The sequence below is a fragment of the Anolis sagrei genome, chromosome X (genome assembly GCF_037176765.1).
Source record: "Anolis sagrei isolate rAnoSag1 chromosome X, rAnoSag1.mat, whole genome shotgun sequence".
Taxonomy (NCBI): domain Eukaryota; kingdom Metazoa; phylum Chordata; class Lepidosauria; order Squamata; family Dactyloidae; genus Anolis; species Anolis sagrei.
Window position 1 is genome coordinate 61,007,017 of NC_090034.1, and position 27,679 is coordinate 61,034,695.

A 27,679-nucleotide genomic window follows, 5' to 3' on the forward strand; every position below is an offset into this window, starting at 1 on the left:
AGAAAAGGGAATGATGAAATAAAGGAGCAAATTAAAGGAATTAATTCCCATCTCGGACTGATCGAGGACAGGGTGGAAAAATATGAGGAAATGTTCAAGGAGGCAGCAGAGGAGTCCTTGAAACAAAAAGAGGAGATAAATAACTTAAAATGTGCAAATCAACAACTCCTAAACAAAATTGGTGACCTTGCAGATCGTTCCAGACGCGCAAACATACGTTTGAGAGGAGGAGGTGGAGAAGATTTCCAAATCAAAAAAAGTTTGAAAAAGGATATTGTTATTTGGTTACAGACATTGACTCAAATTTCATCAGAACAGATAGAGAGAGTGCATTGGGCTTACAGAGGGGGAAAAACACCCCAAGACATCTTAATTAAATTCACAAGGGAGGCTGATAAAGAATCTACCTTTTGGAAGCTAAAGAAAATTAAAAACCTGACTTTTGCTGGTAAAACGGTCTGGCCACTTTTGGATCTATCACCAGAGACATTGAAAAAAAGGGCTGAAATGAGGGAAATTACAGGGATCCTTGAAAAAAGGGGCCAACGTTACACCTGGGCTTTTCCAGCGACCTTGATTATCTATAATAACAATAATTTATACAAAGCCACTAATCTGGAGAGTGGGAGGAAAATGCGGAGGCAACTAAGCCTGGATACAGAGGGAGGAGCATTGGACAGAACGGAGGAGACAGATAAAGAAGAAGAAGCTCAGAGTTTCATATGGAGTAAACATGCCAAGGACATTCACAAGGCAGCTGGACAGATAACATCAACAGAGACAGCTGGACAGATAACATCAACAGAGCTGGAGGCGGCAGATGGAGAAGTAGGTGGACTGACTATTTGCTATTGGAGATGCGAAGGACAGAGAAGAGAAGCAGGAACAAGAGAAAAGAACTTTAAGGGACCTGAAGGCGATGGATTTACAGGAGTTGAAATACATGGAGAAACAGATTCGAGAACTGAAACGCCAAAAGCTTAGAGGAGAGTCAAGAATGGAAACAAGATCTACTATGGGGATATAAAAAAGAAGCAGCCTAAAAATAATAGGACTGTGATAAATGGGGTTTAAGAACTTGCAGGAGGGGGGAGCTGGTGAACAGGGAAAAGGAACTACAGGAGGGTAATTGCACACAATATCTTGTTATGGCTCAGATTGTAATTTTTTTACATAACTGCAATGGTTTGTCTGCTCCAAAGCGAAGAGCAAGACTGATGAAGGCAGTGAGGGATAACAAGGTGGATGTTCTATTTTTACAAGAATCACATAAAAGATTGCGGGACAGTACTCCACTATTTAATGACAGGATTTGGGGTCAAGTTTAGGAATCTCGAGGTTCAAATAGATCACGTGGTGTGGCTATTTTAATTAATAGCCTGCGTGACCGCATCTCCGTCTATGAACCCACACGTTCACTTCGTTCATCCGGAGAGGCCCTGCTCGTGATTTCGCCTGCGTCACAGGTGCGCCTGGTGGCGACTCGAGACAGGGCCTTTTCCGTGGTGGCCCCCCGACTCTGGAACACCCTCCCAAAAGATCTTAGACAGGCCCCTACATTGGCAGTCTTGAAGACCTGGCTATTCCGATGTGCCTTCCCAGATTAGGAATCTCCAATACCAAGTCCCAGAAGCACTTTAGTAGAACTAAGATTGCTGCACACCGCACACTGCACTTACCTTATAATCCTACATACCTCCTGCCACATCAGCACTTTTAATTTTGTACCCATTACTCTGGCCCGGCCCAGTTTTATAGTGTCTTGATGTACTGTTTATTGCTTGTTGTTAATATTGCTTAACTGTTTTTAATTTGCTTTAGGTGTTGTATTGTGTTTTGAGGCCTTGGCCTATGTAAGCCGCATCGAGTCCTTCGGGAGATGCTAGCGGGGTACAAATAAAGTTAAATAATAAAATAATAATAATTAATAATAATAAAAACACATGAGATTTCCAGGTGAAAAAAGTAAAAAGGGATTCAGAGGGGAGGTGGGTAATGATAAAAGGAAACATAGGAAAAATTAGAATGACCTTGGTATGTATATATGCCCCAAACAAAAATCAAGGTACATAAAACAAGTATTTAGAAAGGTGGATAAGTTTGCAGAAGGGGAATTGTTTTGTGCAGGAGATTACAATTTGGAATTAGTGTCAACAAGGCAAAATAATAATAGGAAATTAAATATAAGAGAACACAACATGCAGGACCTATTAGAAGAGGAATCAGAGAACAATAGATGGACTTATTATTCAGGAAGACATGATACATATAGTAAAATAGATTATATTTTGGGGGAAAATACAAACCAATCATTGATTCTAGAGGCAAAAACACTTCCAATATATTTGTCAGATCATGCACCATTAAGAGTAAAAGTAAAATTAGAAATAGAGAGAAAAGAAAGAACCTGGAGATATAATACAATTTTAAACAGTAGAGAGCAAGAGTAGACCTTCCAAGCAGCTCTTGATCAGCCAAGAGGGGCACGGATCAAAGGAACAGGTGGTTGGTTTTGCAGCAGCCAGAATTCTGGTGCCATCTTCTGTGTCAAGCAGAGTAAATTGATCGAAGATAGGCCCACTATGCGGCCACAAAGTCTCCAGCTCACTCATGGTGTTGACTGTGGGGGGGGGGGGGGGGGAGGAATTCCTGCCGAAGCAATTTTATCAGTGAAAAAATTCTGGAATGCCAGAGCTATAAGAGGCATGGTTGCTGGGTTCTGGACTAAAGGAGCTGGACTAATCAAGGCACGAACGGTTTTGAATAATTGTGCTGGGCGCGATCTAGCAGAGGCTATTAAAGAGGAATTATATGATTTTTTAGAGTCCCTGACAGCTGACTCATAGGACTTGCGAAAAGCCTTAAAAGTAGACATTGACACCTCATCAGGTTTCCGTCGCCACTGATGTTCCAGCCACTTTCGTGCTTGCTTCATCGTTACTGTACCAAGGGGAGCGATTCCGGCGAGGGAGAAAGTGGCGTCTGGGTACAATCTCATCCAAGGCAGTCAACAGGCTGGTGTTCCAGTTGTTGACTTGTTCATTGAAAGTGAAGCACACGGTTCCAAGGCCCTTAAGGGCATTCAAGAACCTAGCAGGTTCTATGAGTCTTCTAGAGCGGGCAGAGATTGGTTTGACAACTTGGGAAGGAGGAGATGGAATCTCAATCCGGGCCTTCAGGGCAGCGTGGTCGGACCAGGGGACATCAATTACCACAGATAAAGATGTCCGTACTCCAATATAGAAAATCAGGTCTAAAGTGTGACCGGCCCGATGAGTGGGGCGAGTCTTGATTAATGAGAGCCCCAAAGTTTTCAAGGTTGGTACTAGATACTTAGTTACTGATGAGGATGACAGTGCCTCGGCAAGTACATTAAAGTCACCCAGGGCAATAAGTCTGGGGAACCTCAGGACCCAGTCCGCAACAAGATCTAATAACTTAAGCAGACTCTCTCCCGGCGATCCCGGTGCATGGTAAACTACAAGAATGGCTAAGGATTCCCTACTGGCCAAGACCGCACCAACACATTTGATGCCGGCTATCTTCGGGGTTGGGACAATTTTGATGGTAAAATGATCACGGAGGAGTAATGCAACGCCTCCACCCCGTCCCGCACTCCGAGGCTGTTGAAATATTTGGAAACCTGGAGGTATCAGTTCATGTGAGGGGATGTTATCACCCTCATGGATCCAGATCTCTGTAATGCAAACCAGGTCCGCTGCTTGATCAAGAATGAAGTTGCAGAGGGTAGCAGTTTTGTTAACAATAGACCTAGCATTATTATTTGAGAACACAGAAGTGCTGGACCACTCTCACAACCACCATGTCAGACTACACAGAGAAGCCATTGAAATCCACAAGCATGTGGACCATTTCAACAGAAAGGAGGAAACCATGAAGATGAACAAAATCTGGCTACCAGTATTAAAAAACTCAAAAATTACAACAGCAAAACAACAGAGGGGAAATAAACAGGCACATAAAATCACTCTCAATAAGAGATTCCCCCCAGGCGCTTCCAGGCCATTGAATGCAAATCAAGGTGATCAGCTGAAACATTCACAGCTAGCCCCAGCAGACAAAAGTCCTTTGTCTCACCCTGGTCATTCCACAGATATATAAACCCATTTTTCCTACTTCCAACAGACCTCACTACCTCTGAGGATGCTTGCCATAGATGCAGGCGAAACGTCAGGAGAAAAATTGCCTCCAGAACATAGCCATATAGCCCGGAAAAAACTACAACAACCCAGACCTAGCATTGATTAGTAGCAGGGACAGTGGGGGACGAAGATAGCACCTTCTTGGCCGTATACCTGGGGATGGAGCGCAAATTGGCGGGGGAGCGAGTTTCCAAACAACTCGCCCTCGCTCTGGCGTTTGACCTAGGACCACTGCCATTTAACCCTTTGCTAATGATGACCGGAATCCCCCACCCAGAATTACAATCCACATTAAAGTCTGCTAAGTGTCCAGTGTTCGGCCCGCTAACTGAAAAAGGGGCGGAACAAGGTCGGACAAAGGAAGTTCTTGAGTAGGATTTCCTGAACAGGCTGGGGCAGGCGTAAAGACCAGGTATCCCGGTTGTCGATTAGACCTTAATGGAGATCTAATGGCAGCAGAAGCCAGGATTCTAGAGGGGGGATCAGGAGAACTAATGATATAATGATATACTGTTTTATTATTTTATTATTAAATAAATAATAATATATGACTGTATGGATCATAATAAACTGTGGCAAGTTCTTGGTGGGATGGGCATACCAAGCCCCCTTGTCTCTCTCCTGAGGAATCTGTACAAGGACCAAGTAGCAACAGTAAGAACTGACCACGGAACAACAGACTGGTTCGAGATTGGGAAAGGCGTACGGCAAGGCTGCATACTCTCACCCAACCTTTTTAACTTGTATGGAGAACACATCATGCGATGTGCGGGGCTTGATGAATGCAAAGCTGGGGTAAAAATTGCTGGAAGAAACATTAACAACCTCAGATATGCAGATGACACCACTCTGATGGCCGAAAGCGAGGAGGAGCTGAGGAGCCTTCTAATCAAGGTGAAAGAAGAAAGCGCACAAGCCGGCTTGCAGCTAAACATCAAAAAAACCAAGATTATGGCAACAAGAATGATTGACAACTGGGAAAAGAGGGAGAAAATGTGGAGGCCGTGACAGACTTTGTATTTCTAGGTGCAAAGATTACTGCAGATGCAGACTGTGGCCAGGAAGTCAGAAGACGCTTACTTCTTGGGAGGAGAGCAATGTCCAGTCTCGATAAAATAATAAAGCGTAGAGACATCACACTGGCAACAAAGATCCGCCTAGTCAAAGCCATGGTATTCCCTGTAGTCACCTACGGATGTGAGAGCTGGATCGATGCTTTTGAGCTGTGGTGCTGGAGGAAAGTCCTGAGAGTGCCTTGGACTGCGAGAAGATCCAACCAGTCCATCCTCCAGGAAATAAAGCCTGACTGCTCATTGGAGGGAAGGATACTAGAGACAAAGTTGAAGTACTTTGGCCACATCATGAGGAGACAGCAAACCTAGAGAAGACAATGATGCTGGGGAAAGTGGAAGGCAAAAGGAAGAGGGGCCGACCAAGGGCAAGATGGATGGATGGCATCCTTGAAGTGACTGGACTGACCTTGAAGGAGCTGGGGGTGGTGACGGCCGTCAGGGAGCTCTGGCGTGGACTGGTCCATGAGGTCACAAAGAGTCGGAGACTACTGAATGAATAAACAACAACAAATATATTTAAAATATATTCTATACTAGCTTGGGCACCCAGCAATGCCCTGGGAATCTGGGAGTTGTAGTTCACCAGCATCAAGGGAGCACTGAACCCAGACAATGTCGGATCTGGACCAAACTTGGCACAGACTGACATGGCCAATTGCAAACACTGTCACCATTTGGAGCTAAAATACTTTGATTTTACTTTCACATTCATTCCATATCAGGCTGAGCGACAGCGAAGGATGGTTGGGTTTAGCTAGTACTAAAATAAGAAAAGAAGAAAGTCTCTCAATTTTTTTTATTATTTTTTTTTTGCAATGAGAGTAAACAGAGATCAAGGAAGAACTTGGCTTTGCTTATTAAATCTGGGATTTATTTATTTTGGGAAATTAGCAAATGAGCTTTGCTCTAATCGCTCAGATCATTAATCTCTTAATTAGTTTCCAGGAATAGAATGCGAAAGAAAGGAAAGAAGGAAGAGAGAAACCTTCACTATAATAATAAATTATATATTATAAAATATATTTTAATAATACTAGACTATATAAAAGACCCTATAATAATAATAATAATAATAATAATAATAATAATCTATACACATAAAAAGTGAAAATCTGTATGTGTATGTGGTTGGGGTTTCCACTTAGACAAGTTCCCGCCTCCACAAACAACTATATCTCCACCCCTCAGGAGACACCAATGGCTCTCCCTCCAATGACATTACAGGTTATAGCCATCGCCATGAACATGTCCAAGAGCCCTGCCAATGTCCTCCACAAACACCATTCTTCCCACCACTCAAGTGAAGGTTTTCAGACGGGGGACCATTCCATACTAGATTTCGTGTGTTTCCTCCACCACAGGCAACCCAGTGTTCCTTTCTCTCTCCATTGGTGTGGAAGTTGCATGACCCCACCCACTGTCTCTCCCTTAACCCTTTCCTGGAGCCCTCGGTAGCGCAGTTGGTTAAACCCTTGTGTTGACAGAACTGAAGACCGACAGGTCAGAGGTTCGAATCCGGGGGAGAGCGCAGATGAGCCCCCTCTGTCAGCTCCAGCTCCCCATGCGAGGACATAAGAGAAGCCTCCCACAAGGATGGGAAATCATCTGGGCAACGTCCTTGCAGACGTCCAGTTCGCTAACACTAGAAGCTACTTGCAGTTTCTCAAGTCCCTCCTGAAACAGGGGAAAAAACCCTTTCCTATGTCGGACAGCAAACAGAGAGGAATTGACCAGCAACTGAACATACTGGAGGGGGTTGGGGGTCTGACTCAAAGGGATGGAAGTTGTAGTTCACCCTGCATCAAGACACAGCACTGTGTCCTGGACCACATTTGGCAGACTGAACATAGGCATTTGGGGGGAATTGGCCTTGACATTTGAGAGTTGTAGGGCCTGGGATGTATAGTTCACCTGCAATCAAAGAGCACACAGGACCTCACCAACAATGCACCTGGATCAAACTTGGCTCACATAACCAATATACCCAAACTGGAAAGCTGGAGGGGATTGGAAGAGACTGACCTTGATTTTCGAGAGTCGTAGATCACCTGCAACCAGAGAAACTGTGAACCCCACTGACAATGGACCGCGACCAAACTTGGCACACAAAACTCCCATGACCAACTGAACACACTGGAGGGATTTGGGGGGAGCTGACCTACCATGGTGGGAGCAGAGACCCCACTGATGATGCATCTAGAGAGCAAGATTGCCCAACATGACAAACTTTAACCACTGATGAAGTTTTAGCGGGTTAACCTGGCACGTGAGTTCACACACAACCTTATGCATTTCATACAATTAAAAAATGAATTTTTGAAATAACCAACGTCAGGTACCCAAGATGGTATATAATAATATCTAATATAATCTATATATAAATGCTCTGTGCATAATGAGTACCTTAAAAACAAAAGAACGAATGAACAAAATCACACCAAATTTGGCAACAAAACATCTCACAACACAAGGAGTGACCATCACTCAAAAAATTATGATTTTGTCATTTGGGAGTTGTAGTTTCTGGGATTTATAGTTCACCTACAATCAAAGAGCATTCTGAACTCCATCAATGATGGAATTGAACCAAACTTGGCACACAGAACTCCCCTGACCAACAGAAAATTCTGGAAGGGTTTGGTGGGCATTGACCTTGAATTTGGGAGTTGTAGTTCACCTACATCCAGAGAGTGCTGTAGACTCAAACAATGATGGATCTGGACCAAACTTGTCACAAGCACTCAATACACCCAAATATGAACACGGATGGAGTTTGGGGGAAATAGACCTTGACATTTGGTAGTTGTAGTCACTGGGATTCACAATTCATCTACAATCAAAGAACATTCTGAACCCCACGAACGATAGAATCGAGGAAAGCTTCCCACACAGAACACCCACGACCAACAGAAAATACTCAAGGCCATCCAATCCACTCCCTTCATCAGGGCCAGAAAACATAATCAAAGTCTTCCTGACAAAGAGCCATCCAGCCATATATAGATAGATAGATAGATAGATAGATAGATAGATAGATGATTCACGCAGACAGAGATATAGTATCATAGATTTGAAAGGGACTCTTAAAGAAGGACACTGGGATTCACAGTTCACCTACAATCAAAGAGCATTCTGAACCCCACGAACAACTGAATCGGGGCAAACTTCCCACACAGAACCCCCTTGACCAACAGAAAATACTTAAGGCCATCCAGTCCAACTCTCTTCACCAGGGCAAGAAAATGGAATCAGAGCCCTCCTGACAAAGAGCCATCCAGCCATAAATATAGATAGATAGATAGATATGATTCTCACACACACACACAAATATAGTATCATAGATTTGAAAGAGACCCTTAAAGAAGGACTATGATATGTTGCATATTTCAGAGTAGGCAAACCAGACACTCTCCACATCAACACTGACAAAGAAACAACAAGAAATACTGTTTACCCACAAGTATAAAGAAATTAGTACCTATATTAGAAACCAACACTTTCTCATTACTTTATTTTCCAGATCACCAGACTGGGCCACAGCAATGCGTGGCAGGGGACAGCTAGTATACAATAAAAACTTTTAGGCTAATATTAATATTAATCTCATTTAGGCTAATATTAATATTAAGAGGCATTTGGGAACAAATAAAAAAGGAAGAAAGTAATATGGGCAAAAATATAATAGCTAGAATATTGAAAGAAAGAAAGATCCAGTGAAAGGCAAAAAGGGTTCGGTAAAATATATGGAAGAATGTTAGAAGACAGGGAATTTATGTATAAAAGAATGGAAAATAGATGGGAAAAGGAAGGAGGCATAGGGAAAGAAAAAATAGATAGAATAAGGAATGGATTAAACAAAATAAAGATAGAAAAATATAGGGATCTGGAGCAGAAAGTAGTAACAAAATGGTATAGGACACCAATTCAATTGGCACATATGATCCAGGGTCTAAATCCGAAATGTTGGCACTGTGGGAGCAGGGAAACCTGGTATTCACATCTATGGTAGTAATGTAAGGAGACACAAAAGTTCTGGAATCAAATCTTCATGAAAATTGAATTATATACAAAAATTAAAAAAATGATTTAAATATGGAGATTCTCTTTAAAGGGATTTGCGGGGACAGTAAAATAAAAGCGCATGAACGAAAATTAGTTATGATGATGTTTAGAACAGCACATGCTGTGATTGCCTGTGGGTGGAAAGGAAAAAAGAAATGGACCTTGGGAAAATGGTATGAATATGTGTGGGAACAAGGACAACTGGAAATTATGGACATTATAAGAAATGAAAAAACTATGGACACAAAAGCAGAAGGAAATCAAAGAAATATGGTCACCCTTTAAAAATTGGATGCAAGAAGCTAAACCAAAAGACGATCATTGGGAAAAAAAACTAGACAGAATGCAACGATGGCTCGAATAAATGAAGAAGGACCAACCTGTCAACGGGGGGAGGGGGGAGGGTTAAGGGGTGGAAAAAAAATGTATTGAAACCAAAGCAATGTAAAGTAAAGATAAATGTATTACAAATGGTTGTTAACAATACAATAAAGAAAAATTAAAAAATAAATATAAAATCAATATAATACAAAAATCATTAAAAACATATAATAAACAATGTCTTCCCGTTAATCTTACTTTCCAGTAGCATCGTCTAAGCTGTTCCGTGTTTCAAACTTGTCTATTGCACTGCACTTCCAAAGGCTTGTGTAAAGAGCCTGGTTTTTACTTTTTTTCAGAAGGTCAGGCAGGAGGGAGCCGATCTAATATCCCTAGGAAGGGAGTTCTACAGCCGAGGGGCCACCACTGAGAAGGCCCTGTCCCTCGTCCCCGCCAAACGTGCCTGCGAAGAAGGCAGGATCAAGAGCAGGGCCTCCCCAGACGATATTAAATTCTTAGATAATAATAATAATAATAATAATAACACTTTTTTGTACCCCGCCGCCATCTCCCCAAGGGACTCGGTGCGGCTTACATGAGGCCGAGCCCAAACACAACAATACAAGCAACAATAACAACAATACAAGCAATTAAAAAACATAGACAAAAATACACAACATCACCAATAAAACAACACATAATTAAAAACAGTGGGAAGGCCAAATGTAGAGTTAAAATTGGAAATAATGCTGGGACATGAACAAAAGGCGACACTGTTGTTTGTGGAAGGGCATACGAGCAGACTTAAAGAAATGTAAAGTGCTTTGGAGGACAAAGTGCTATGGGATCATTATTCTGGGAAGGCACACTGGAACAGCCACGTCTTCAAGCTCCTCCTGAAGATTGCCAGAGCTGGAACCTGTCTGATGTCTTTAGGGAGTGAGTTCCAGAGTCGAGGGGCCACCACCGAAAAGGCCCTCTCTCTCGTCCCCACCAATCGCGCCTGCGATGCTGGTGGAATCGAGAGCAGGGCCTCTCCGGATGAGCGAAGGGATCGTGTGGGTTCGTATACAGAGATGCGATCACACAGGTAGGTGGGTCCCAAACTGTTCAGGGCTTTGTAGGTAAGAACCTGCACCTTGAATTGGGTCCGGTAGATGAATGGCAGCCAGTGGAGCTCCTTGAACAGGAGGGATGACCGCTCCCTGTAAGGAGCGCCAGTTAACAACCTGGCTGCCGCCCATTGAATCATCTGAAATTTCTGGGCCGTTTTCAAGGGCAGCCCCACATAGAGTGCATTGCAGTAATCCAATCTAGAGGTGACTAAGGCATGGACCACCTTGGCCAGATCCACCTTCCCGAGGTACGGTCGCAGTTGGCGCACTAGTCTTAATTGTGCAAAGGCCCTCCCGGCCACCACCAACGCCTGAGCCTGAAACATAAGTGAAGAATCCAGGAGGACCCCCAAACTGCGGACCTGTGACTTTAGGGGGAGTGCAACCCCGTCTAGCACAGGTTGCCACCCTATACCCCGGTCTGGTTTACGATCCACCAGGAGGACCTCTGTCTTGTCGGGATTAATCTACAGCTTGTTCGTCCTCATCCAGACAGCCACAGTGGTCAGGCACTCGTCTAGCACACGAGGGGCTTCCTTGGAGTTAGGTGGAAAAGAGTAGTAGAGTTGTGTGTCATCTGCATAGAGATGGCACCCAACTGCAAAACTCTGGATGACCTCGCCCAGCGGTTTCATGTAGATGTTAAAAAGCATGGGAGACAGAATGGAACCTTGCGGGACCCCACAGGTCAAAAGATGGTTCATAGGGAGAGATAAGTTTGTACCAGTAAGTTGGGCCAAAACCGTTTAGGGTTTTATAGGCTAAAGCCAGCACTTGAATTGTTCCCGGTAGCAAACTGGAAGCCAGTTGGCGCAACAGAGGAGTTGTGTGCTCCCTGAGCACTGCTCCAGTTAGCAACCTGGCTATCACCCACTGGACCATTTGAAGCTTCCGAACAGTCTTCAAAGGCAACCCCACATAAAGCACGTTGCAGTAGTCCAAGTCAGAATGGAAAAGTTGACGACAGATTCCAAGTGTGGACTCTGCAAAAGTGGGTGAAACGATGGATCACATCCTTAGCTGCTGCAAGAAGATCATGCAAACAGACTACAAGCAGAGGCAGAATACCGTTGCTCAGAAGATTCACTGGAATTTGTGCCACAAATACCATCTGCTTGTGACAAAAAAACTAGTGGGATCACAAGCTGGAGAAAAGTTACGGGAAAAGAATACATTAAACTACTCTAGGACTTCCAAATTCAGACGGACAGAGTTTTGGACCACAAAACTCCTGATCTCAAAATCATGGGGAAAAAATCAAAGTATGGATAGTTGATGCTGCAATCCCAGGCAACAGCAGATTTGATGAGAAGCAACTGGAAAAGCTGACATGATATGAGGATTTAAAGATCAAACTGCAAGACCTTGGCCTGCACTTAAACACAATTGGCACTGATATAATTACCACCTATCAGCTGCAAAAGTCCACCCTACTCGGATCTGCACGCATTATTCGCCAGTACATCACACAGTCCTAGACACTTGGGAAGTGTCCGACATGTGATCCAACACAACAGCCAACAGAGTGATCTTGTTCTCTCTGGACTAATCTTGTTGTGCATCAATAATATCATTATATTTGCAATTCTTCTTCTTACCGCTTCATAAAACCTCAACTGAGCGACTCCTTCCTCAAAGTTCTTTTCACAAAACTCTTTGAACAGCAAAAAGCCTGAAGAAAAAAAAGTATACATATGATATAAAATAAATACAAAATAAATATTACTTATATTTATATTATTTATAAAATAATATAAAATAATATAATATAAATAATATTGTTAATAAAATATCAGTTCAAAATTATAATACATAATATAAGGAAAACATAATATAAGAAATACATTAAAAATAATAACCTATACGCATTAATTAATAATACACTATATATATATAGTGTATTATTAATTAATGTATATATATATACAGAGAGAGAGGACACACACACACATATAATAAAAGTGAAAATGTGTATGTGTATGTGGCGGAGGTGTCCACTTACACAACCAACGATGGATCTGGATGATGGGTTTTGCAGTACCTTCACTCACTTCCTGACACCGCTGAGCCCCCTGAATGACGGATCAGGACCACACCTGGCACATAGATCCCCCATGACCCACTTTACGTCCTGATACGGTTTGGGGTAGAATGGACCACAGCTCATGGAATTTGCAGTACCTTCACCTGGTTCCCCCCTCCAGATCACTGCGACACCCACAAATGATGAACCTGGACCACACTTGGCACACAGACCCCCATGACTCACTTTGTGTCCTGGTGCAGTTTGAGGGAGGACAACCACAGATGATAGGATTTACAATACCTTCACTCATTTCCACAGGCCACTGCAACCCCCGCAAATGATGGACCTGGACCAAACTTGATACACAGACCTACCATGGCCCACTTTGTGTCCTTGTCTGGTGGGGTGGGGGGTTGGTGGATCACAGACAATGGGAACTGCGGTACCTTCACTCACTTTCAAAAACCACTGCAACCCCCACAAATGATGGACCTGGACCAATCTTGGCACACAGAACCCCCAAGACCAACAGAACATACTAGAGTGGTTTTGTGGTGACTGACCCACCTGTATGGGAGTTGTGGTTCAGCCTGCATCCAGAGAGCATTTTGAACCCCAACAACAGATCCAGACCAAACTTGGCACAGAGAACACTGAGCAGCATTCCGTGGACACAGATACTAAAAGACAAGGGAGTTACGGATGGATGGGAATTTCTCAAGAGTGAAATACTCAAGGCACAATTGCAAACTGTGCCAACAAAGAGAAAAAATAGGACAAGTGCAAAGAAGCCAGAATGGATGTCCAAAGAACTTCTAACTGTGCTAAAACACAAAAGAGACATGCACAAGAAGTGGAAAAAGAGAGAAATCACCAAAGAAGAATTCAAACAAATAGCCAACACCTGTAGGGATAAGGTCCGCAAGGCTAAAGCACAAAACGAGCTCACACTTGCCAGGGACATTAAAAACAATAAAAAGGGATTCTTTTCTTATGTCAGTAGAAAAAGGAAAAACAAGGAGGCGATAGGGCCTCTTCGAGGAGAAGATGGGGCAATGCTGACAGTGGGTAGGGAAAAGGCAGAACTACTTAATGCCTTCTTTGCCTCGGTCTTCTCACAAAAAGAAAGTCATCTTCAACCTCAGCAAGATGGAGTGGATGAGGGATTAGAGGACATCCAACCCCAAATTGGGAAACAAGTCGTCCAGGAATACCTGGCCGCTCTAAATGAGTTCAAGTCCCCAGGGCCAGATCAACTACACCCAAGAGTACTGAAGGAACTTGTGGAAGTCATTTCGGAACCATTGGCAACCATCTTTGAGAGTTCTTGGAGAACGGGAGAAGTCCCAACAGATTGGAGGAGGGTCAATGTGGTCCTAATCTTCAAGAAGGGAAAAAAGGATGACCCAAACAACTACCGTCCAGTCAGCCTCACGTCGATACCTGGCAAGATTCTGGAAAAGATTGTTAAGGAAGTGGTCTGCAAACACTTAGAAACAAATGCAGTCATCGCTAATAGTCAACATGGATTTATGAAAAACAAGTCATGCCAGACTAATCTGATCTCTTTTTTCAATAGAGTTACAAGCTGGATAGATGTGGGGAATGCCGTGGATGTAGCGTATCTGGATTTCAGTAAGGCCTTTGACAAGGTCCCCCACGACCTTCTGGCAAACAAACTAGTCCAATGTGGGCTAGGCAAAACTACTGTGAAGTGGATCAGTAATTGGTTAAATGGACGAACCCAGAGGGTGCTCACCAATGCTTCCTCTTCATCCTGGAAAGAAGTGACAAGTGGAGTGCCGTCCTGGGCACGGTCCTGTTCAACATCTTTACTAATGACTTAGATGAAGGGCTAGAAGGCATGATCATCAAGTTTGCAGACGATACCAAATTAAGAGGGATAGCCAATACTCCAGAGGACAGGAGCAGGATTCAAAACGATCTTGACAGATTAGAGAGATGGGCCAAAACTAACAAAATGGAGTTCAACGGTGACAAATGCAAAATACTCCACTTTGGCAGGAAAAACAAATGCAAAGATACAAAATGGGGGGCGCCTGGCTCGAGAGCAGTACGTGTGAAAAAGATCTTGGAGTCCTCATGGACAACAAGTTAAACATGAGCCAACAATGTGATGTGGCGGCAAAAAAAGCCAATGGGGTTTTGGGCTGCATCAATAGGAGCATAGTGTCTAGATCTAGGGAAGTAATGCTACCCCTCTATTCTGCTTTGGTTAGACCACACCTGGAATACTGTGTCCAATTCTGGGCACCACAATTCAAGAGAGATATTGACAAGCTGGAATGTGTCCAGAGGAGGGCGACTAAAATGATCAAGGGTCTGGAGAACAAGCCCTATGAGGAGCGGCTTAAGGAGCTGGGGATGTTTAGCCTGAAGAAGAGAAGGCTGAGAGGAGACATAATAGCCATGTATAAATATGTGAGAGGAAGCCACAGGGAGGAGGGAGGAAGCTTGTTTTCTGCTTCCTTGGAGACTAGGATGTGAAACAATGGCTTCAAACTACAAGAAAGGAGATTCCATCTGAACATGAGGAAGAACGTCCTGACTGTGAGAGCTGTTCAGCAGTGGAACTCTCTACCCCGGAGTGTGGTGGAGGCTCCTTCTTTGGAAGCTTTTAAACAGAGGCTGGATGGCCATCTGTCAGGGGTGATTTGAATGCAATATTCCTGCTTCTTGGCAGGGGGGTGGACTGGATGGCCCATGAGGTCTCTTCCAACTCTAGGATTCTATGAGTCTACATCCAGAGATACTGTGACTCCCACCGAAAATGGAGCGGGACCATGCCTGGCACAGAGAAACCCAATGAACAACTGAACATACTGCAGGGGTTGGGTTGGAATTGACCTTGGTTTTGGGAGTGGTAGTTCACCTGTATCCAGAGAGCAGTGAACACAGTAAAAAACTGATCTGGACTACACTTGGCACACAGATCCAACATGGCCAACTAAATACAGGCTTTGGGGTGATTGACCTTGGAATATGGGAATTGCAGTTCACCTGCATCCTGAGCACACTGAACCTAGCCTACAACAGATCTGGACCAAACTTGGTACACAGACCCAACATGGCCAACTGTGAATACTGGCTGGTTTGGAGGTGACTGCCCTGGCCACAGGGGTCTATGGAAGTGAGTGAAGATACTGCAAATCTCATCGTCCCTGGTCCAGGCTCCCCAAGCCCTCACCAGGACAAAAAGTGTGTCATGGAGAGTCTGTGTGCCAAGTTTGGTCCAGGTCCGGCTTGCATGGGAGTTGCAATGGTCTGTGGAAGCTGACCTGGGTGAAAATACTGTAAATCCCATCATCTGTGGTTCGCCTGCCTCCAAACCTCACCAGGACACATAGTGTGTCATGGGGGGTCTGTGTGCCAAGTTTGGTCCTGATCCATCATTTGTGGGGATGGCAGTGGTCTCTGGAAGTGAGAGAAGGTACTGAAAGTCCCATGATTTGTGGCAAGTTTGGTCCAAATCCATCACTGGTTGGGTTCACAGTGCTCTCTGGATGTAGGTGAATGACAACTCCTATAAATGAAGGTCAATTCCCCCCAGATCTGGTCATGGGGGGGGGGGGGGGTTCTGCATGCCAAATGTGGTCCAGTCCATTATCGAAGGGAACCACAGTGCTCTGCCTTGTTGCAGGGTGAACTACAACTTCCATCCAGTTGAGTCAGTACCCCAACCCCCTTCCAGTCGGTTCAGTTGCTGATTAATCCCACTCTGTTTGCTGTGTGCCATAGGAAAGGGTAGGAAAGGGTTAAGGGAGAGGCAGTGGGCGGAGTCATGCAAATTCCACACAAAAACCCCTGGGATGCCTCTCTGTGGTGGAAGAAACACATCAAACCTAGGATAAAATTGTCCCCGAATGAAAACCTTTACTTGGGTGGTGGGCCATAGTGTTTCAAGAGGACATTGGAAGCATTTGGATTACATGTTCACAGCGTTCGCTGTAACCTAGAATTTCAGTGGAGGGAGTGCCTTTGGAACTTTAGCCTGCTTGTGAAGGCTGGAGACTGTCTGTGTAAGTGGACACCTCCGCTACATACACACAGACACACATTTTCGCTTTTATTATTTTCACTTTTATTATATATATTTTATATATATTTTATTATATATATAGATATAGATAAGATATATATATATTAAGGAAAATGAATAACTTACCAATCTTCTGGTTGAAAATCTTGTCAAAGGTTGATTCTCCTCTTTCTTCTAAATACCTTTGCATTACGCTCCGGATACTGGAAATAATAATAATATTTTAACGCGTTTAAAATAATGCAAATATTAATAAAAATATCTAATAAAATATATCATCATATATAACGTATATCATTATATAATGATATACAATAAAATCTAATGTAATAATAATGATATAATCAATATAAATAAAAATGTAATGTTCGTTTGTGGGATTAACATAACTCCAAAACCACTGGACACCAAATTTTGATACAATACACCTATCAGGCCAACGAGTGACCATCACTCATTAAAACACTGAAAAACACAGTGGAAGAGATTTAAAAAAGCTGAAAAATAAAATAAAAATATGTTACATTACAACGTATGCGCATAACCACATAAATACATATATACACAAATATATACACACACATATACACATACAAAACACATATACACAGACAGCAACACGTGGCAGGGGACGGCTAGTTATATATAATATATAAAATAACAATATATAATAAATATAAATATATAATAAAATATTATAACGATAAATAAAATATACATTATATTATTATATATTATTATATAAGATCTAATAATAGTATAATAAAATATTTTAACGATTAAAATATCTAATACAATATATTATGTATAATATACAAAAATATGATATCTAATAAAATATTATAACAGAATATCCAATAATATAAAATACTAGAAATATCTAATAAAATATATTATAATATATAATTATATATTATCTAATAATAAATTAATAAAAATATCTAATAAAATATAATATAAAATACTAAAAATCTAATAATAATATATAACATACAATAAATCATAATATATAAAATTATATAGCTAATATTATACTAATTACAATAAAATATAATAAAGATAACATTATGTAATAATTAATATATAATTATATATTATCTAATATAATATAAAAATAATTTAATAAAAATAACTAATAAAATATAAAATACTAAAATATCTAATAATAATATAACATACAATTATTATATCATAATACAATATAAAAATTACCTAATATTATATATATATATATATATATATATATATACACACACATAATATAACATGTCTATCTAATAATAATAATAATAATCACAATAACAAAAGCTATGGAATTGTTAAAATCAAGAGAGGAATTTTCCAGGGCGACTCACTGTCACTACTGTTGTTCATCATTGTAATGATCCTACTGTCAGTAATTCTACAGAAAACAAATCTTGGCTACCAAAAGGCAAGAAATTCACTAAAAAAATTCCCATGCTGTACATGGATGATCTAAAGCTTTACGGAAAATCAGAAACTGAAATCCAGTCACTGACCAACACAGTCAGAATCTTCAGCACTGACATCAGTATGGAGTTCGGCCTAGACGAATGTGCCACAGTGGCATTAAAGAAAGGGAAAATTACTCACAGCGAGGGCATAGAGATGCCAAACGGACAAACCATAAAATGCAATCAGCCTGAAGCCTATAAATATCTGGGCATACTACAGTTGGACAATATCAAGCATGGGCATGTGAAAAATAGGGTCAGCAAATAATATGTCCTGGGCCATCTCCGTCATCAGATACACTGCTGGAATTGCGAACTGGACACAAGCAGAGCTGGATGATATGGATGTGGCTCACAAATGGAATTTTAATTTTTTTTAAAAAAGGAGACGGAGGGCCTGATTTTGGCAGCCCAAGAACAAGCCATTAGAACCAATGCCATCAAAGCCAAAATTGTAAAATCCACAACAGATTCCAAATGTAGACTCTGCAAGGAAGCAGGCGAAACGATGGATCACATCATCAGCTGCTGCAAAAAGATAGCACAGACAGACTACAAGCAGAGGCATAACACTGTTGTTCAGGTGATTCATTGGAACTTGTGCCACAAATACCATCTGCCTGCCACAAAGAATGGTGGGATCACAAGCCGGAAAAAGTTACAGAAAATGAACACGTCAAACTCCTCTGGGACTACCGAATTCAGACTGACAGAGTTTTGGAGCACAATACTCCTGACCTCACGATTGTGTTAAAAACAAAGTATGGATCCTTGATGTCGCAATCCCAGGTAACAACAGGATTGAAGAGAAACAACTGGAAAAGCTGACATGATAAGAGGATGTAAAGATCAAACTGCAAAGACTGTGGCACAAGCCAGTCTAGGGGTCCCAGTGGTGATTGGCACACTGGGCGCAGTGCCTAAAGACCTTGGCCTACACTTAAACATAATTGGCACTGACATAATTACCATCTGCCAGCTGCAGAAGGCCACCTTACTGGGATCTGCACGCATTATTCGCCGCTACATCACACAGTCCTAGACACTTGGGGAGTGTCCGACGTGTGATCCAATGCAACAGCAAGCATATTGATCTCATTTGACCTGTCAGGGGCTTATGATACTGTGAACCACCACCTCCTCCTGAGAAAAATGTATATCACAAAGGACTACCACCTCACCCGCCTCATAGAAAACCTGTTACAAAACATGAGCTTTTTTGTTGAGTTCCAGGGCCAGAGAAGCAGATGGCGGAAACAGAAGAACGGCCTGCCTCAGGGGAGTGTGCTTGCTCCATCCATGTTCAACATTTACACAAATGACCAGCCACTGCCAGAAGGGACAGAGAGTTTCATCTATGCTGATGATCGTGCCATTACCGCTCAAGCAGGGAGCTTTGAGATGGTTGAACAGAAGATCTCTTAAGGTGCTCTTACTGTCTATTACAGGGAAAACCAACTGATCCCTAATCCATCTAAAACACAGACATGTGCCTTTCACCTTAAGAACAGACAAGCATCCCGAGCTCTGAGGATTACCTGGGAAGGAATCCCACTGGAGCATTGCAGCGCACCCAAATACCTGGGAGTCACTCTGGACCGTGCTCTGACCTACAAGAAGCACTGCCTGAACATCAAGCAAAAAGTGGGCGCTAGAAACAATATCATACGAAAGCTGACTGGCACAACCTGGGGATCACAACCAGGCACAGTGAAGACATCTGCCCTTGCGCTGTGCTACTCTACTGCTGAGTATGCATGCCCAGTGTGGAACACATCTCACCACACTAAAACAGTGGATGTGGCTCTTAATGAGACATGCCGCATTATCACAGGGTGTCTGCGCCCTACACCACTGGAGAAATTACACTGCTTAGCCGGTATTGCACCACTTGACATCCGCCGGGAAGTAGCAGCCAATAGTGAAAGGACCAAGGCAGCGACATCTCCACCTCATCCCTTGTTTGGGTATCAGCCAGCACGCCAAGGACTTAAATCAAGAAATAGTTTTCTAAGATCTACAGAGACACTTGCTGGAACACCTCAGCAAGCGAGAGTTCAAAAGTGGCAGGCTCAAAACCAGCACCTCAATCCGTGGGTGATACCAGATGAGAGACTCCCTCCTGGGCACACAGAAGACTGGGCGACTTGGAAGGCGCTGAACAGACTGCGCTCTGGCACCATGAGATGCAGAGCCAACGTTCAGAAATGGGGCTACAAAGTGGAATCCACGACATGCGAGTGTGGAGAAGAGCAAACCACAGACCACCTGCTTCAATGCAATCTGAGCCCTGCTACATGCACAATGCACCTTCTTGCAGCAACACCAGAGGCACTCCAAGTGGCCAGATACTGGTCAAAGGACATTTAATCAACTACCAAGTTTGCAAAATTTGTGCTTTTTCAATCTGTTTGTTTGTTTTGTTCTGTTAGAAATGTAATACAGTGGTATGGTTGCTGATGACACGATAAATAAATAAATCTCGTTTGCTGTGTACTAATCTTGTTGTGTTCCAAATAATAATATATTATAATAATATATAATAATACTGAATATTACCAGCTGTCTGGGAGGAGAGGGGCCTTCTTGCCTCTCCAGGGGAGGGGTGTGGGGCCAGAGGTGTCTTCTCCACGACGACCGCGGCTCTTTTCCATGGCCATCAGGTAACTCACATCTGCCAGCACCGCCTCCAGGTCTGCCATCTTGGAATTGGGCCTTGAGATCTAGTCCCTTTTGGCCTGGATTTGAAGCGTAGTATCCCTCAGAGAAGTCACCAGTGCAAGAGGGCAGGGCTTGCATAGGTAATTAAGCTCCTCCCCTCCTTTCACTCTTCCAATTCGTCCTCAAGGGGAGAGCCCTGCATAAATTATGGAACTTTCCTCTTCTTTCAACCGGCCAGGTTTGCAGAGATAGTACTTCTTTCTTCAGATAGGTCAATCCTAGAGGTGGAGCCCGCATAAATTATGGTTCTCCCCTCTTCTCACCACCTCAAAGGGGCGGGGCTTGCACAGATAATGGGTTTCTCTATTCTGATAGGTCAATGCAAGGGGAGGGGCCTGCATGAATTATGGCTCTGAGGCCTAGTCCTGGAATTATTTTCAGGCCTAGTTTTCCCGAATCAAACTTTGAGGTCTAGTCTTTTTGGCCTGAATTTGAGGTCTAGTTTTCCTCAGCAAAGCCTTGCGACCTAGTCTTTCTTAATCAAATTTGAGACCTAGTCTCCCTCACAGAATCCTTGAGGACTTGTCTTTTAGGCCTGAATTTGAGGCCTAGTTTCCCCTAGCAAAGCCTTGAGGCTTAGTTATTCTTAGCCTAAATTTGAGGCCTAGTTTTCCTCAGCAAAGCCTTGAGGCCTAGTCTTTCTTGGCCTAAATTTGAGGCCTAGTCTTTCTTGATCAAATTTAAGGCCTAGTCTCCCTCAGAGAAGCCTTGAGGCTTAGCCTTTTTTGGAGTGATTTTCAGGCCTAGTCTCCCTCAGAGAAGCCTTGAGGCTTAGCCTTTTTTGGAGTGATTTTCAGGCCTAGTTTCCCTCAGAAAAGCCTTGAGGCCTAGTATTTCTTCTTGACCAAACTTTGAGGCCTAGTTTTTCTTGGCCTGGATTTGAGTGATTTGGAGTGATCTGGAGTGATCTCCAGGACTAGTTTTCTTCACCAATCTTTGAGGCCTAGTCCTTTTTGGCCCAACTTTAAGGCCTAATTTCCCTCAGAGAAGCCTCAAGACCTAATCTTTCTTGGCCTGGATTTGAAACCTAGTCTCCTTCAGAGAAGCCTTGAGGCCTAGTCCTTTTGGGAGTCATTTGCAGGCCTAATTTCCCTCAAGGCGTAGTCTTTCATGGCCTGGATTTGAAGCCTGGTTTTCCACAGCAAAGCCTTGCAGCCTAGTCTTTTTCAGAGTGATTTTCAGGCCTAGTCTCCCTCAGAGAAGAATTTAGGCCTAGCCCTTTTAAAGAGTGATTTCCAGGTCTAGTTCTTCTTCAGCAAACTTTGAAGCCCAATCTTTCTTGACCAAACTATGAGGCCTAGTCCTTTTTGGCCTAAATTTAAGGCTTTGTGTCCTTCAGATAAGCCTTGAGGCCTAGTTCTTCTTGGCCTGAATTTGAAGCCTAGTCTCATTCAGAGAAGCCTTGAGACTTAGTCCTTTTGACCAGGCCTAGTTCTTCATCACCAAAATTTGAGACCTAGTCTTTCTTGGACTAAATTTGAGGCCTAGTCTCCCTCAGAGAAGGCTTGCAGCCAAGTCCTTTTAGGAGTGTTTTTGAGGCCTAGTTTCACTCAGCAAAGCCTTGGGGCCTAGTCTTTTCGGAAGTGATTTCCAGGCCAAGTTTTCTTCGGAGAAGACTTGAGGCCTAATCCTTTTGGTAAGGGGTTGAGGCCTATTCTCCCTCAGAAAAGCCTTTTCAGAGTGATTTCCAGGCGGAATTTCTCTTGACCAAACTTTGACGCCTAGTCTTTCCTCACTCAGCTTTTAAGCCTCATTCTTCTTAGGCACAACTTTGAGGCCTAGTTCCTTCTGGAGTGATTCCCAGGCCTAGTTTCTCTCAGAAAAGCCTTGCGGCCTTGCCCTTTTTGGCCTGAATTTGAGGCCTATTCTCCCTCAGCAAAGCCTTTTGGGAGTGATTTCCAGGCCTAGTTATCCTCAGAGAAGACTTGAGGCCTAGTCTTCTTGGCCTGGATTTGAGGCCTAGTCTTCCTCTGCAAAGCCTTTTTGGGAGTGATTTCCAAGCCTAGTTATCCTCAGAGAAGACTTGAGGCCTAGTCTTCTTGGCCTGGATTTGAGGCCTAGTCTTCCTCAGCAAAGCCTTTTTGGGAGTGATTTCCAAGCCTAGTTATCCTCAGAGAAGACTTGAGGCCTAGTCTTCTTGGCCTGGATTTGAGGCCTAATCTCCCTCAGCAAAGCCTTTTGGGAGTGATTTCCAGGCCTAGTTATCCTCAGAGAAGACTTGAGGCCTAGTCTTTCTTGGCCTGGATTTGAGGCCTAATCTCCCTCAGCGGTCTTTTTCAGAGGATTTTCGGGCCTATTCTCCTTCAGAGAAGACTTGAGGCCTAGTCCATTTTAAGAGTAATTTCCAGACCTAGTCATTCTTGACCAAACTTTGAGGCCTAGTCCTTTTTCGACTGGATTTGAAGCCTAGTTTCTCTCAGAGAAGCCCCCAGAGCCAGGAGGCGGGGCCTGCATAAATTATGGATCTTCCCTCTTCTTTCAACAGGCCAGGTTTGCAGAGATAGTATTTCTCTCTTCCAATACGTCAATCCGATGGGCGGGGCCTGCATAACTTATGGGTCTTGCCTCTTCTCACTGTCGCCAAGGGGCGGGGCTTGCATTGCTAATGAATTCCTCTCTTCCAATAGGCCAATCCGAAGGGGAGGGGCTTGCATAAATTACAGCCGTCTTTCAAGCTTGTTCAAAGTCGAAATAATGGAGCCTTTCGTCATCCTTCGAAGGAGGAGGAGCCTAGCAGTGTAAATCTGTATGGAATTTGCATAAAATTAGCATTAAATTTCAGAAGGCTTTTTAGAGAAGGGAAATTGCTATGATTATTATATTAATAATATCTAAAATAAAAACCTGGTTTTTAGATATTATTAATAAATAATAAATGTATATTATTATTTATTACATTTTATTATTTTATTATTAATAATAAAATGTAATTTAAATAAATAAAATCTAAGCAATTGCATTAAATTGTGATATAATAATATACTTGCAGACGGCCAATTCTCTCACACCAGAAGTGACATGCAGTTCCTCAAGTCACTCCTGACACCAAAAAAAATCTAAACAATATAATATTCTAACAAAAATAAAAATACAATATAGATAACAATAATAGTCAAAATAATGGAGCCCCCGGTGGCGCAGTGGTTTAAAGCGCTGTGCCGGCAAGACTGAAGACCGACAGGTTGCAGGTTTGAATCCGGGGAGAGGCGGATGAGCTCCCTCTACCAGCTCCAGCTCCTCATGTGGGGACATGAGAGAAGCCTCCCACAGGGATCATAAAAACATCAAAAATCATCCGGGCATCCCCTGGGCAACGTCCTTGCAGACGGCCAATTCTCTCACAACAGGAGCAGTTGCTCCTGACACGACAAAAAAAAAAGTCAAAATAATATAAATATAGTATACATAATATATTGCAATATAATATATAATTTATATTTTAAATAACATTATTCTAGAAAATGTAAATATATAGACAGTATAAATATAAATAATATTCTAAATAATAATATATTATAAATAATCGTAAAAATAAAGTTAAATAATAATAAATAATATCCTAAAACAATTGCAACTGAATAATATATAATTTCTATTCTAATAGCACTGTAGATAATATAAAATATAATATTCTAAATAATAATATAGTATAAATAATCATAAAAATACAGTTAAATAATAATAAATAATATCCTAAAACAATTGCAACTGAATAATATAAAATTTCCATTCTAACTAATAGCATTGTAGATAATATAAAATATAATATTCTAAATAATAATATAAATATTCTAAATAAAATAGTTTATATAACAATCCTAAGATATTGCACTAGATAATATTTATTATTTAATATTTTAAATAAATAGAAATTATCTAATATTCTAGATACAGTAATAATATTCTAAATAATTATAATATAAATGTTTTTTGTATTATTATAATGTAATATATTAATATTTTGTTATATTCCATAATAATATAACAGATATATTAAAATATAATAATGTATTTGTTATACTTTTATTACATATTAGAATAATATATATTTTATATAATAATGTTAACAATATATTTGTTATTATATTATAATAAAATAGTATAAAATATATTATAGTTTATTATTAAATATTTGTTATATTATTATATTATTATTATTATTATATAACAATAATATATTTGCTATATTTTATAATGTTAATGGAATAATATATTAGTTATACAATACTTTAATATAACAAATATATTATATTCTAATATAATAATACTCCTATAATATAATAATATATTTGCTATATAATAATATTAACAATATATTATTATATTGGCCTTTGATCTTTGATATTGCTGTTTTTAAATTGTTTTAAATTGTTTAAAAATTGTGTTCGATTTTAGCCTGTTCTTGTAAGCCGCTCCAAGCCCCAGGAGAGTGGCAGCATATAAGTTCGAATAATAAATAAATAAATAAATAATATAATAATATAACAAGCATATCATTGCGTTACAATATTATTAGAATATAATATATTTTATGTTTATTATTATATAACAAATATATTATTATTTTACTTGAATAATATAATAGATTTGTTACATAATAAGAAATATTATGTGAGTCGCCTTTGGGCTTGAGATACAGCGGTATATAAGCAAAGTAAATAAATAAATAAATATATTAATTATATTATAATACTATTAGAGTATCATTATATTATTAGAATATTATATTTGTTATAATAATAATAATAGGTTGCTGTGAATTTTCTGGGCTGCTTATTTATTTTATTTATTTATTTATAAGTTTTATATACCGGCCTTCTCACCTCAAATGAGGGACTCAGGTCGGTTTACAACATATATGCAAATACAATAATAAACAAAACAACAAAGTGCAACATCATTACAGATTGAAATAGTACAGTAAAAACATCATCATCACATTACCCAAGCCACGTCGTTAATACAGTCATAGTCATAGCCTAGCCATGTTCCAGAAGCATTCTCTCCTGACATTTTGCCCACATCTATGGCAGGCATCCTCAGAAGTTGTGAGGTGTGTTAGAAACTAGGAAAATGGGGTTTACATATCTGTTAATGTTCAGGGCGGGAGAAAGAACTCTTGTCTGTTGGAGGCAAGTGTTAACTTTGCCATTAATCACCTTGATTAGCATTACAAAGCCTTGCAGGTTCAAGGCCTGGATGATTGCTGCCTGGAGGAATCCTTTGTTGGAAGGTGTTAGCTGGCCCTGATTGTTTCGTGTCTGGAATTCCCCTGTTTTCAGAGTGTTGTTCTTTATTTACTGTCCTAATTTTAGAGTTTTTTTTTTTAATAGTAGCAGCAAGATTTTGGTCGGTTTCATGGTTTCCTCCTTTCTGTTGAAATTGTCCACACGCTTGTGGATTTCAATGGCTTCTCTGTGTAGCCTGACATGGTGGTTGTGAAAGTGGTCCAGCATTTCTGTTTTCTCAAACAATCTGCTGTGTCCAGGTTGATTCTCCAAGTGCTCTGCTATGTCTGACTTCTCTGGTTGTGCTTTTTGTGTTCCTTGATTCGTGCCAGGGAGTCCATAAAGCCTAAATGAGAGGGATTCAGCTGTTGGCGTACCACCTAAACTAGACCTCTCAACTAGGCTTTACAGGCCACAACATACATCAGAAGAGCTGTAAGACTGAGAACATAAAAACTCCAACCATCACCCAAGTCACAAACGAAGCACCATTAAAGCCTTGGCAGACTGTGCAAAAAAGAATCTGCGAACTCCACCTCCTCCAAGAGGAACTGAACCACCTAAACTAGGCTCTACAGCAGTGGTTCTCAACCTTCCTAATGCCACGACCCCTTAACACGCTTCCTCATGTTATGGTGACCCCCAACCATAAAATTAGTTTCGTTGCTACTTCATAACTCATTTTGCTGCTGTTATGAATAGTAACAGATCGTGGGAGGGTATTGATTTTGTCCTGGGGGGTGTTTGTAATTGCTGGGATTTATAGTTCACCCACAATCAAAGAGCATTCTGAACTCCACCAACGATGGAACTGAGTCAAACTTGGCACATAGAAGTCCCATGACCAACAGAAAATACTGGAAGGGTTTGGTGGGCACTGACCTTGAGTTTTGGGAGTTGTAGTTTACCTACATCCAGAGAGAACTGTAGACTCAAACAGTGATGGATCGGGACCAAACTTGGCACGAATTCTCAGTGTGCCCAAATGTAAACACTAGTAGAGTTTGGGGGAAATAGACCTTGACATTTGGGAGTTGTAGTTGCTGGGATTTATACTTCACCTACAATCAAAGAGCATTCTGAACTCCACCAACAATGGAACTGAGTCAAACTTGGCACATAGAAGTCCCATGACCAACAGAAAATACTGGAAGGGTTTGGTGGGCACTAACCTTGTGTTTTGGGAATTGTAGTTTACCTACATCCAGAGAGAACTGTAGACTCAAACAATGATGGATTTGGACCAAACGTGGCACAAACACTCAATATGCCCAAATGTGAACACTGGTGGAGTTTGGGATAAATAGACCTTGACATTTGGGAGTTGTAGTTGCTGGGATTTGTAGTTTTCTGAACTACACCAATGATAGAATTGGACCAAACTTCCCACACAGAACCCCCATGACCAACAGAAAATACTGTGCTTTCTGATGCT

General features: G+C 41.4%; 1 protein-coding gene across 2 annotated transcripts in view; it reads right to left on the bottom strand.

Annotated features, from left to right (window-relative positions):
- The window catches only part of GRK3 (G protein-coupled receptor kinase 3), a 62,253-nt gene extending 41,173 nt beyond the window's left edge, over positions 1-21,080 (bottom strand). For both annotated transcript variants that reach the window (XM_060784780.2, XM_067473597.1), the window contains exons 1-3: positions 20,855-21,080; positions 16,947-17,023; positions 12,333-12,406 (exon numbers count right to left, since the gene is read on the bottom strand). In XM_060784780.2, the coding sequence (XP_060640763.2) occupies positions 12,333-12,406; positions 16,947-17,023; positions 20,855-20,997 (294 nt within the window). In that variant the 5' untranslated portion in view covers positions 20,998-21,080. The remainder of the gene's footprint in view (positions 1-12,332; positions 12,407-16,946; positions 17,024-20,854) is intronic.
- Between the last annotated feature and the right edge of the window lie 6,599 nt (positions 21,081-27,679).